General features: G+C 50.9%; 1 protein-coding gene across 1 annotated transcript; it reads left to right on the top strand.

Annotated features, from left to right (window-relative positions):
• The first annotated feature begins 252 nt into the window (after nt 1-252).
• LOC127237688 (synaptotagmin-like protein 3) lies at nt 253-11,512 on the top strand. Its single transcript, XM_051206060.1, has 4 exons — nt 253-382; nt 2,511-2,729; nt 10,626-10,690; nt 11,415-11,512. The coding sequence occupies exons 1-4, from the start codon at nt 273-275 to the stop codon at nt 11,510-11,512; spliced, it is 492 nt and encodes a 163-aa protein (XP_051062017.1). The 5' UTR covers nt 253-272.
• Nucleotides 11,513-12,254: the final 742 nt, after the last annotated feature.

Genomic DNA, 12,254 nt, shown 5'->3' with positions numbered 1-12,254 from the left:
AAAAAGATACGCTCTTGTCTCATCAGGCAGAACCCAAGGAAAACACTCCCCGGGTGGCGGGCACGTAGGCTGTGGGACAGCCTGGTGGAGCTTGCTTCTCCCACCGAGTGGGACCCAGTCAGGGAGGAAGCGAGAGACACAAGCCAAACAGTCACAGGTGAAACCAGAGACGAGCTCCTGCAGGATCGGGGGAAGCAGCTGGACTCAGCTTCTCCGCAGCACAGTGGATCTCTTCTGTCCGCCCGTCTGCCTGTCCGTCGCGGGGAGAGGAAATGGCCCATGAAGTGGACCTGGAGTCCTTCAAGGAGTTGGAACGGGAGGCCATTCTCGGGGTCCTATACCGAGATCAGGCTGTTCAGAGCATGGAGCAGGAAAGGGTCCGGTAAGCAGCGCTGTCCCCTGGGATGGTCCTGCGGGGCTTGGCTTTTTCTGTTTGGAGTCATGGTTTGCTGGCTTCCTTGTGACTGCTAACTCAGGGCTGGACTTGTAACCCACAGGGGTCCCAGTGAAAGGTGTGGGGCTGGGAATTATTTCCGCAACAGACCTAAATTGACTTCACAGTTCTTTGGAAAGAACGCCTTTGTGATATTTGCTCTGCTCACTTTGTGAGAGTAACTAGAGGAACAGCAACAGGCTCTGGCAGCGCCCCCACCAAGGGAGGAACCTTCCAGTTAGAGCACCTACCCCCTGTTTTCCGGGGTACCCGAAGGCACAAAGGAGAAGGGACAGAAACAGAAAACCAGTGGAATCCATTTCTGTCTTTCCTCTTTGTTCACGTTTGCCTCACAGCTGGCATGGAAGGGTGAACCTGCTTGGCCTGTTCCCTTTATCAACGGGCCCTTCTTTCCTAGGCTGGCTGTTTGGTGTGAGGTTGCAGTTGCTGGTGGCTCTGGGTGGCTCACTGTTAGCTGGGAGGTTCCCTCTGTAAATACACAGCTTGTTTTTCCAGTGTTCATCTGAAATCTCAGTACCTAGGAGGTAGAAACAGGAGGATTAGGGTTCAAGGTCGGGGTTCGGGAGATGGCTCAGCAGTTAAGGGCACTTTTTGGTCTTGGGTTCAATTCCCAGCACTCACATGGTGGTTCACAGCCATCTGTAACTCCAGTTCCAGGGGGATCCAGTGCCCTCTCCAGCCTCTGTGGGAATCAGGCACCCTTGTGGTGCACATACATGCATACAGACACAAGACTCATACACACAAACTTAAAAGAAATCTAAGTATTTTTTAATTGAAAGGGTTCAAGATCACTTTTAGCTACTAGGCATGTTTGAAGGTAAGCGGATGAATGCATGAGCATGTGTTTAGCGTTAAGAAGGCCTAGAGTCAATCCTGGCACCGGGAGGGGGGCACACACCAATGTTTTATAGGCGAGCTTTCTCAGAGTCGCTGGAGAGATGGATGACACAGCAGAAGCACTGGCTGCTCCTCCAGAGGTTCAGCGTTTGGTTCCCAGCACCCACATGGTAGTTTACAGTTCTCTGTAACTGCAGTCCCCCGGAGAAACCTGATGCCCTCTGCTGGCCTCCACAGGTCCTGCATGCCCATCGTACATGGGGACAAAAACACCCATCTGCATAAAAAAAAAAAAAAAAAAAAAAAAAATCCCACACATATAAAGTGTTTGAAGACTGAGGGAAAATGTTTGAGTAACCAAAGATACAGAGTACTTTTTCCAATCTTCTTTATTTCTTTTATTTCTTTATTCATTTATTTATCTATCTGTCTGAGACAAGATCTTTCTCAGTTACCCTGGCTGTCCCGGAACCCGGCGTGAACCAGGCTGACTTTGAACTCACAGAGATCTGCAGGCCTCTGTGTCCCTCTGTGTTCCAAATGCTGGGGCTGAAGGGATGTGTCGCCACACCCAGTCCCTACTTTACCTCAAAACTCCTTAAATATACTTGTAAACTCTGATTCACTGATAGGCCGAGAAAATGATTAAATTAATCCCTTTGGTGATTAGAGAGAGGTGTTTGGATAGTAAGAGCTGGTGGATACTGGCGAGGAAGGTCCTATTCTGAAAAAACAAATGGCGTATAAACGGTTTCTGAGATAGGCTTGTGATTATTTGTCATGGCCACCCTGGGGGACAAGGCGCTGTTTCATAGAAAATCCTAGCCTGGGCAGGCGAGATGAGAGGCTGGCCCCTACAGCCTTGGCAAGCCCTTAGCCTTGTATAGTGGGTCTGTGGAGGCTTGTGTCTGTAGTCAGCTGTGTTAGTTTTATTTATGTCACACCCACAGCCAAGAGCAGAGAGAAACCAATGCGTATGTGATTGCCCAGCTCCCTCCATCTCTCTATTCCCCAGTTTGCCCCTGCCTAGGGGGTGGTGCTGCCCACCCACAGTGGGCTGTCTCTTCCCACAGCGTTTAAGTGGAGACATCCCCCCCCCCACAGACACGTGCACAGGCCAGCCCGGTGTAGAAAATCCTTTCCAAGGCTCTCCACAGGTGATTCTGGGCTACGCCACGTGGGCAGTTAAAGCTAACCACCTAATCATGGTTCCCAGGAAACTGAAAACGCAGCTGCAGCATCTTCGGTGGAAAGGGGCGAAGAGCTCGAGCCAGGAGTACGAGGAAAAGTGCTGTGCACGCTGCCAGCGGACTCTGGGTGTGCTGCTCAACCGCGGGGCCGTGTGCCAGGGCTGCAGCCACCGCGTGTGCTCCCAGTGCCGAGTCTTCCTGCGGAGGACTCACACATGGAAGTGCTCAGTGTGCTTCGAGGACAGGTAAGCATCACGGGAAGGGTGTGTGTGTGAGTGTGTGTGTGAGTGAGTGTATGTGAGTGTGAGTGTATGTGAGTGTGTGTGTATGTGTGTGTGAATGTGTGTGTGAGTGTATGTATATATGTGTTTTTGTGTGTGTAAGGGTGTATGTATGTGTGTAACTGTATGTGAGTGTATGTGTGTGAGTTTGTGTATAAGTGTGTATGTTTGTGTGTGAGTGTGTGTATGAGTGTGTGTGAGTGTGTGAATGTGTGTAAGTGTGTGAGTGTGTGTGTGAGTGTGTGTAAGTGTGTGAATGTGTGTAAGTTGTGAGTGTGTGAGTGTGTGTGTGAGTGTGTGTGAAAGAGAGAATGAGTGTGTATATGTACAAGCATATAAATGAGTGTTCTGCTCCTTTTCTGACTCAGGATTCAGGGAGGATCCAAAGCCATCCTGGCTTCAAACTCAGGCCGTGTAGCCATCACACCTCAGTCATCAATAGATGCTTCCCAAAGCCATCGCACCAACTCTGTCCCATGGACACTCCAAGGCTGCCAGACTAGAGTTGCTTTTCCCGCTTGGGAGGGAGACATCTTAATTAAAAAATGGTTTTATTTCCAGGTACTGGGAGCGCACAGCCTTTAGTCCGTCCTAGCACTTGGGAAGCAGAGGCACGGTTTTTGTTGTTTGTTTTGTTTCTTTTGAGACAGGATCTCAGTATGTATCTCTGGAAGGTCTGCACACTGATACAAGACCAGGCCAGCCTCGGATTTACAGAGATCTGTCTCCTGAGTGCTGGAATGAAAGCAGGGTGCCATCATGCCTAGCCATAAAACAGTTTTATTTATGAATGTTTGGTGACTGATGACGGACTGGCCCAGGATTTTGTTATTTATTTGGGTTTGGCCTTTTTCTCTTTAAAGGGTGGGGTCTCATGCAGCCCCGGTTGGCTTTAAACTCAATAGGTGTAGCTGAGGCTGATGCTGAACGCCTGACCCTCCAGCCTCTTTGTAGTGCTGAGATTACAGGGCCAGTGTACACCCCGCCCAGTGCCTGTGTGTTCTTGTACCTTATCCCCTGCAGGAAAAGTGACAGGGATGTGAGCTGGGGCCGGAGCTGACTTCTGAAAGAGTGCTTTCAAGGAGGGAAGTGCTGTTTTTGAACAAGTCACTTTGAAAATTAGCGCCCCAAGTAAGAGCAGGTCATGGGTTCCGTTAGGCGTGGAGGGCGCAGCCACTTGAAGGAAGAATGGACACAGAGCTTACAGGAAGGCAGAAGTGGGAGGCAGATGCCAGTCTGTGTGGGTGGCCGGAGACTCTGCTCTGAAGCAGCTTGCCATGTCACTGACATGTTGGAGGACCCTAGGACAGATCACGGGAGACCGGAACACAGAGCAGCATAAAGCGGGCTTCCCTTCCTAAGTCAGGGGGTCTGTCTGCCTGACCACCCTGAATGAATGCTGGGTTTCCTGTCCCTCTGCAAGGCCTTATGCATGTCGGTCACTGCGCAGTATGGAAGTGACTCTGCCCTCTCTGCATTTGGACGGGTCCCCTCTTTCGGCCACAGCACCGCGTCTGCCTGTCCTCGATGGGTTGCTCTCCTTTCTCGGGCTTGCCGGAGTCAGTGTCTGTCAGGCTTTTCTTGGTTCAAGAGAAAGCCCCCATAGGGACTACGGACTGCCCTGGCCACACAGTGTGGATGTGATCCTGGGGAGGGAGCTGACCCTGAGCCATCTCCAGTCAGGTCCGCTCAGCCAGCCACCTGGATCTGATGTCTACCTGCAGCCCTAATGAAGGAAATAAATAACCCTTAGCAATTTCCCCTTTTAATAGTTATCTGCAAACTAGAACTCAAAATACAGGGCCTGGGCTGAGGCAATCTCCTAGGGAGGTAACTGTGTTGAAATCTCCGGCATCGTGCCCGGCATTGTAACTTGACCCACTAAACACACACAGTGTCATTTCTATAACCCCGGCTTCCTGATTTTGAAATAAGGATGTTTTTTCCAAACATCCGTGATAATTGTGTCACTCCAGGTGGATTCATGAAGGAAGCCGTGTTGGAAGAAAGCTAATTTACAGTCACTCGGGCTTTCCCTCCCTCCCTTCTTCATACTCCTCACTCCCGTCTCCAGCTTTGGGGGACGGGGAGGCACCATCCAGCTTTTGGTCTGCCCGGCTTAGCTAATCTGCTCTCCCTGTAACACATAGTGGGACCTGGGGACCGGTCTTGAGTCCGTTAACAGTTTTGTCATATATATATATATATATATATATATATATATATATATATATATATATATCAAGCCCAGTTCCCTCTCCCTCCCATCCTCCCATGCCCCCCACCCCATCCCCCATCCACTCCCCAGGGAGGGTGATGCCTTCCATGAGGGATCATCAGAATCTGTCAAGCCATTTGGGCCAGGGAGTAGGCCCTCCCCCATGTCTCCAGGCTGAAAGAGTATCCCTCCATAGGGAATGGGCTCCCAAAGTCTGTTCTGGTACTAGGGATAGATACACCCTGGTTCCATTGTCAGGTCCCATAGACTGCCAGGCCTCCTAGCTGACACCCCTGTCCATGGGGTCTGGTTTGGTCCTGCTGGTTCCCCAGCTGTCAGACTGGGGTCCATGAGCTCCCAGGTGAGCTGTTTCTGTGGGTTTTCCCCAGCGTGGTCTTAACCCCTTCCTTCCTCCCTCTCTGAAACTGGCTTCCAGGAGTTTGGCTCAGTGCTTGGCTGTGGATCGCTGCTTCTGTTTTCATCGGTTACTGGATGAAGCCCTAGGATGGGAGGAGGGAGAAGAGGAGGGGGAGGAGGACATGAGGGACCAGGAAGATCGAATGGGGAGATGAACAGAGGAGAGCAAGAAAAGAGACTCACCGATAGAGGGAGCCATTATAGGTTTGAGGAGGAATCTGGCACTGGGGACATGTCCAGAGATCCACAAGGATGACCCCAACTAGGAATCTAAGCAGTAGTGGAAAGGCTACCTTAAATGCCCTTCCACGATAATGAGACTGACGACTACCTTAAATGCCATCCCAGAACCATGGCATTTAAGGTAGTCATCAGTCTACCACGTCTAACTTTACGTGGGTTCCGGACTCAGATCTTGACGCTTGTGAACCAAGCGTTAACTGGACCCACTGAGCTCAGCGCTAGAGTACTCTCTTGGTGCTAATAGTGAACACATTTTTGAGACAGGGCCCTAGTAGGAAGCTCAGGCTGGCCTAAGACCCACAATCCTCCTGCCGCCACCTCCTGAGTGGTCGGGTTGGTAGGACCCACCCCCGACACCCCCGCCAGCATGCCGAGAAAGAGAATGAATACTCTCACACAGTTCTGCGTGTGTCATTCTTGTTGAAGGGCAGGCTCATCTTGTGGCCAGCACTTGATTGCAGTTCTTGCCTTTAAAACCCTTTTGAGAATTAGTGAGCTCTCTATTTTATCATGTCTTTGGTTTGTACTCCCTGTTGTCATTGGCTTAGTGCACCAGAGGAGCCTGTCACCATGCAGGAGGCTCTTTGTGTGGTTATCAGGTTACACACTGCCCTGGTGAGCACTCAGGGTCACAGAGGGCTGGAGCTGAGAGTTTGAGCAGGTGGGTGGGGGCGGTTTTTTCTGTGCATTATGCCTTCATAAGGATTTCCATGAAAACCTGTGTATTCCCAAGCCAGCAGACGTCATCCGCAACGTGCCGGTTTCGGATGACTCAGCTATAGTCCGGTCCACTGATACAGCTGTTTCAGGGTTATCATGAATGAGCGTCTTTATTTTCACAGAAAGAGGGCTGCCCAGGAGTCCCTGCCCAGTCACAAAGCCGACCTTAGAGTGCTATGCTCTGAAATGTCTCCTACGCTGAGGTGCTTGGGTGATGGTCCGGGTAGATTCTGGAATTTATTCTTGATTCAAATGCATATTTGTGGTTTTCTGATGCCAACAATGTGCTTCTTTCCTACGAAAGCAGTTTTGTCTGCCAATTCCCCATTAACTGCCTGTGGTCCACACAGTTCGGTATCCTGCAAGACTGCATTTCGCCAGTGGGTTTGAGTGTGCCTTCCAGGGGCTTTCCCACATCCGTGGTGACCTCACTGGGCTTCCAGTCCTGGGCCTTTTAATCAAGAAAGTCAATAAATGCCTCCTTGTCTCTTGGAATGTAGCGGTTCCAGAGACATCGGAGGTGTTTTTTTTATCACGTTCTTTATGCCCCCAGAACTGCCCCTGACCATGGCAGCGCTTATAAAGGGAAACATTTAGTTGGGGTGGCTAACATCTTCAGAGGTCTAGTCCATGATCATCATGGCGCTACATGGTGGCATGCAGGCAGACATGGTGCGGGATCTCAGAGTCCTACATGTCCATGGGCAGGCAGCAGGAAGAGTTCTGGGACAGTGGGTGTGGCTTGAGCATAGGTGAGACCTCACGGCCCACCCCCACAGTGACAAAGCCACCCCTCCCAATAGTGCCACTCCCCATGAGCTTACGGGGGGGGGGCATTACCTTTAACCTCCCACAGCCCCCCTTTGCAGTTAAAATGTTTCTGGGAAAGGCGCCTCTCCACTTGATCTTTAGGACCAAGCAGCATGCTTCTGAAGGTTTGATTGTTCAGCCTCTTGAAGCTGCCCCTTTCTAAGCCAGCATTTTCTTTTCCATTTGGTTATCATTTTGTGCTTTTTTTTCTCTCTTTCTTTCTCGTCTTTTACTGGGGATTGAGCTTGGAGCCCTGCACATGCTGGGCCAAGTGCTCTGCCACCGAGCTCCAGGCCCAGCCTGGAGAGCAGCTTTCAGTGAGCGGCTTGGCCACGGTCATCTGTGCTGTTGTCCTCTCTTCCTTCTCTTCCGAATGTCCGTCTTTTTCTTTTGTGTTCTGGGAAAGCAGCTGAGCTGACTGAGTCACCTCAGTCAGGACTTACTTAGCTGATTTATCTCTGCTGTGTGTGTGTGTGTGTGTGTGTGTCTGTGTGTGTGATGTGTGTGTGTCTGTGTGTGATGTTTGTGTGTGTGTGTGTCTGTGTGTGTGATGTTTGTGTGTGTGTGTGAGTATGTGTGTGTGTTGTGTTTCGTTTCCAGACAGGGTTTCCTTTTATAGCCCTGGCTGTTCTGGAACTCGCTCTGTAGACCAGGCTGGCCTCGAACTCACAGAGACCCACCTGCCTCTGCCTCCTGAGTGCTGGGATTTAAGTCATTTGTCACCACTGCCTGGTTCTGCCTTTTACTGGGTGTCAGCAGGGCCCCCCCCCCTTAGGCCTGGTTAGTGTCCTAACCCCCCAAATTCCCCCCCCCGCCACTCCCCACTATCTCCTGCACTCTGCCTCATCCTCTGACTCCAGCCCAATTTCCTGCTGCAGTTGAGGTTCCTTCACAGAGGCCACAGCCATGTTTTTTGAAGCTGCTTCCTGCTAGTACTTTCTAGTTGCCATGGTGACGCTTGCTCGCCCGGCCATTCCCCTGGTCTTGCAGGCTCCATGGATATTGCCTGTGGCATTTAGCCAGCTGCTCTGTGCTGTCTCTTCAAACCCCTGGGTTGGGGCTGGGCCCGGAATGAGTGTTTCATGCCTGGTGCCCTTAGCTCAGTCCTTTTGACAACATGAACCCATCCTCGAGGCACACTGTCATAGTCTGTCCACTTTGGATTCCACCTCAGCCCTTTCTTCTCACCGTGCTCCCGGGAGAGGTGGGGATGTTCATTTATTCACCAGTATACTGTGCTGGGGCCTGTGAAGTGTGTCTGGGTGTAACGGTCAGAGGGCTGGGGTTAAGGAAGGGACGTGGTAAGTGTTCTGCAAGAAGTGTGGATGGCGGCGTGATAAAATCATCACTTTATCTTCACGGAGGGAGAGGTCCACTCTTCTCAGAGTTGCCTAGGATTTAATCGCAAGCATCTGTCTGTTTTCCTGTGCCCGCCTTGAAAGCAGATCAGCTGGGCTTGTGGGCGGACGAAGCAAACCCACCGCAAAGCTTAGCTGCAGGGTTGTTTGAAGGAAAGGTTTTAGCTGGGGGAGAGCACAGACTGCTCCTAGGAGACTTAGAGGCTGCAGTGGCCCACGCAGGAGACCTGTGGCTGTTTCACAGCAGGCCATTGCCGACTTCCCAGCATTTACATCCTGAGCATCTGGCAAGCCACCAGAGTATTTGGGGTGGTGCTCTTCAGGGTTCTGTGCCTTCAGGGTCTGAGCCAGAGAGCAGACCTGCATGGATGCAGGGCTTCAGGCATTCACAGGATTGTGAGGACACAGACTCACCCATCTTCCACCTCTGGTCGGTTGGTTGGTGGAAATATCTTCGCCGTCTGGGGGACGACTAACTGCACCCCGGCCTGCAGAGCCACGATGCTGCCCCCCCCCACGTGCCTCTTTAATTTGCAGCTTGCTCCTAGGGGCGAGGTCCAAACAGCTTTTTGCTAGGTTCCTCCAGCCCCCTCGTTAGCAAACATCTGTGCTGGAATTTGCAAAGCACATTCAATGGTTACTTCTTGTTTGCCAATTCGGCATTAGCCGGGTTGAGGGCCATAAAGATGGATACTGTTCTGTTCTGGAAGCAGAATGAGCGCCAGGTGTCAGATGTTTATAATTCCAGCCTCTCTCAGGCAGGGATTACCTTCCAGCAGTGTTCAACCCATGGCAACTCTCAGGTTGCAAGAGTACATTTATTTTAAGTGACATCTGGACAGAACCTTGTCATCTACAAGGTTAGTTTTTGCCGTTCCAGCACAAACTGAAAGTCGTCTTGGTTAAATAATTGCATCCATTGGATTTACCTGTGGGCAGGTCTGAGTGGCAGTCTCTTGATTAGTGATTGACGTGGGAGGGCCAAGCCGGTGGTGGGTGGTGCCATCCCTGGGCAGGTGGTCTTGCTCTGTCTAAGAAAGCAAGCTGAGCAAACCACCAACCATCACGAGAGAGAGCAAGCCAGTGGGCAGCTTTCTCCTGTGGTCTCAGCACCCCAGTTCTTGCCCTGACCCTCCTTTTGTGACGGGCCGGAAGCCGAAGAAACCTTTCTTCTCCCAGGCTGCTTCAGGTCAGTGTTCTACCACAGCTCAGAAAGCAAACCAGGACAGTGTGTTTGAGCACTGCACAAATTATAAAGGAAAATGTCCATGGGCCACATAAAGAGAGGTCGGAGCAGGCCGGGTGGCTAACAATTACCTGTCACTCCCGTTCCAAGGGATCTGGCACTTTGTTCTGGCCTCTCAAGTTACCAGCAATGCACTTGGGGTGTTAAGACCCTCAGAATGAGGAGTCTTCCAGGTTCGGTCGATACCCCAAGAACTCAATGTCCAGTCCAGTTGCTGCAAAACGCAAGAGGCTTTAATGAACAGGAAACGTTTGCGCAAACGGGCTCCTCCAGCACAAAGGCTAGAGAGAAGCTCCCTCCCCTGGGCCCAGGTGTTTTTAAAAGCAAACCCACAAGCTTAGGGAGGGGGTGGGACCCTCTGTCCATTGAGTATGTGACCCTTGGATGGTCTGCTATTAGGGTCAGCAGACCTTAGGGCCTCAGGGTGTGCTAATTAATCTTGTCTGGGCAAACCAGAGTTGTAGCTATCTCTTTGTTTCCTAAGGACCCTATTTACCACCTGTTGACTCACAGGAAAGGAGGGGCAGTGTGAATTCTTCTTATCTCAGGGCCTTGTGAGAGGAAGTTAGCAAATTCCAAGGAACAGATATTGGTTTCCAGGTCAGTCCATCATTAACATTACTTTTTAGGTCTTTCAGGGGCACAGACAGGATGCGGGCAAAGCACTCATGCAATATTACTATTGTTTAAAAAAAAAATCAGTATTTGTAGAGGTGTTATAACAGCTCACGCCTGTAATCTCAACACTTGGGGAGCTGAGGCAGGAGAGGGGCCGTGAGTGTGAGGGTGGGCTGCACCGTGAGTTCTAGGTCAGCTCTCTCAACAAGATAATTCTGCTTGCTTTTCAGAGTTGTGAAAATCAAAACTGGAGAATGGTTCTTCGAGGAGCGTGCCAGGAAATTCCCAACCGAAGGTAAATGCTCTTAAAACCTTAACTCCCGTGAAATGGGCATCTCTAGTTTGCAAATATTTGGCACTGTTTGTTTGTTTTGGTTGAAAGGAAAAAAAAAAAAAACCTCCTGGCCTTGGACTTGGCAAAACGTGAAATGACAGTGTTTTTAGTGATGGGTCTGGCTGGCTTGTACTTGTGTACCAGGAACCGAGGCAGCCGAGTGCACCTTAATCGGTCTCCCCCAAGCAGTGGCAGACAGAGTGGGAACAAGCTCCGTGGCTTGCTGATTTTGATGAGGGTAACACTCACGCTAAGGGTGCCTTCTTGTAAAGGGGTTGTAAGAACTAAAGTATGCCACTGAGGTCAAGTAGGCGCTGGCCCCTAGGTGTCAGGCCATTTGGGATCATAGGGTTAGTGCTTGAGCGACTCCGTTTTTATTTGACCTGGTCCCTGGTCTTACCCTTCCATCCATCTGAGCATGCCTATTTCTGAGCAGAGCCGATTGGTTACCTCTGCCTGAGGCCCCGCCCTGTGTGTCCCACCTCTGTCTCTGCTTTGCCAGACTTTCAGCTTCCGGAGCTGTTTGTATCCCTGAGTCGGTTGTGTGCACGGTTCTCTGTGATTGTTGCAAGGCACTTTTGCGCACGTATGCGTCTCTCTACGAGTAGAAACTGTGCTTTTATAATCATTTAAAAATCGTTTTTTGAAATCTGCTCATGCAGTGTGATCTGTTCGTGATCCTTAGAAATATTTAGCTTCGATCCGGGCTCAGTAGACATGGACCTGAGCTCCGCCCCCAGAGCCCACCTCAGAAAAGGGCGGGGTCTGGTGGTCCAAGTGTAGCAATTATGGAGGCAGAGAGATTTAGGGCTTGCTTGGCAGCCAGCCTCCCGTGCTGGGCAAGCCCTCAGCCAGTGATGGGGAACGCCTCAGGTGAGGACGAACGCCCACCTCCACAGGCATGTGCATGGCTCCCACACACGTAGACACATCCGTACACGAAAGAAAACTAAATACAAGTTAAATGACTACATTTCAAAGATCAGTGGCTGGGGCTGTGTTAATGCCCAGCTCACAAGAAAGAGACCCAAGTTCTGAGGGGTGGGACGATGCTTTGCTACTTTTCTCTTGCTGTGATAAAACACTCAGGCCAAAACAAAAGGCAGTTTAAGACAAATGGGTTTGGCCAGATGGTGGTAGCCCACGCCTTTAATGCCAGCACTGGGGAGGCAGAGGCAGGTGGATCTCTGTGAGTTCAACCCCAGCCTGTTCTACAGAGTGAGTTCCAAGACAGCCAGGGCTACACAGAGAAACCCTGTCTCGGAGGGAAGAAGAAAGAAAAATAGAGGTTTATTTTTGGCGTATGGGTCCAGCCCTCTTGGCATGGTTGGCGGCAGGAGCAGTATGCCTACTATTCACATGGTATCCACACACAGAAGTGGGACCAGACCATAAACCCTCAGCGTCCATCATACCCTTCTCCAGTAAGACCCCATCTCCTTAAAGTGCCATAGCCTCCCCAAAGTGTTATCACCGGCGGGGGGCGGGGGTAAGTATTGAGATACATGAGCCTGTAAGGGACATT

The sequence above is a fragment of the Phodopus roborovskii genome, unplaced genomic scaffold (assembly GCF_943737965.1).
Source record: "Phodopus roborovskii unplaced genomic scaffold, PHOROB, whole genome shotgun sequence".
Taxonomy (NCBI): domain Eukaryota; kingdom Metazoa; phylum Chordata; class Mammalia; order Rodentia; family Cricetidae; genus Phodopus; species Phodopus roborovskii.
The sequence above is the reverse complement of the archived record's forward strand: the minus strand, read 5'-3'. Positions and strand labels throughout refer to the sequence as shown.

Excerpts from the sequence above, each read along its gene's own strand:
- LOC127237688 (XM_051206060.1), top strand. The coding sequence starts at position 273 with ATGGCCCATGAAGTGGACCTGGAGTCCTTCAAGGAGTTGGAACGGGAG. Across the intron at positions 2,730-10,625 it reads TCAGTGTGCTTCGAGGACAG|AGTTGTGAAAATCAAAACTG; the intron begins GTAAGCATCACG and ends CTTGCTTTTCAG. Across the intron at positions 10,691-11,414 it reads CAGGAAATTCCCAACCGAAG|AAATATTTAGCTTCGATCCG; the intron begins GTAAATGCTCTT and ends CGTGATCCTTAG.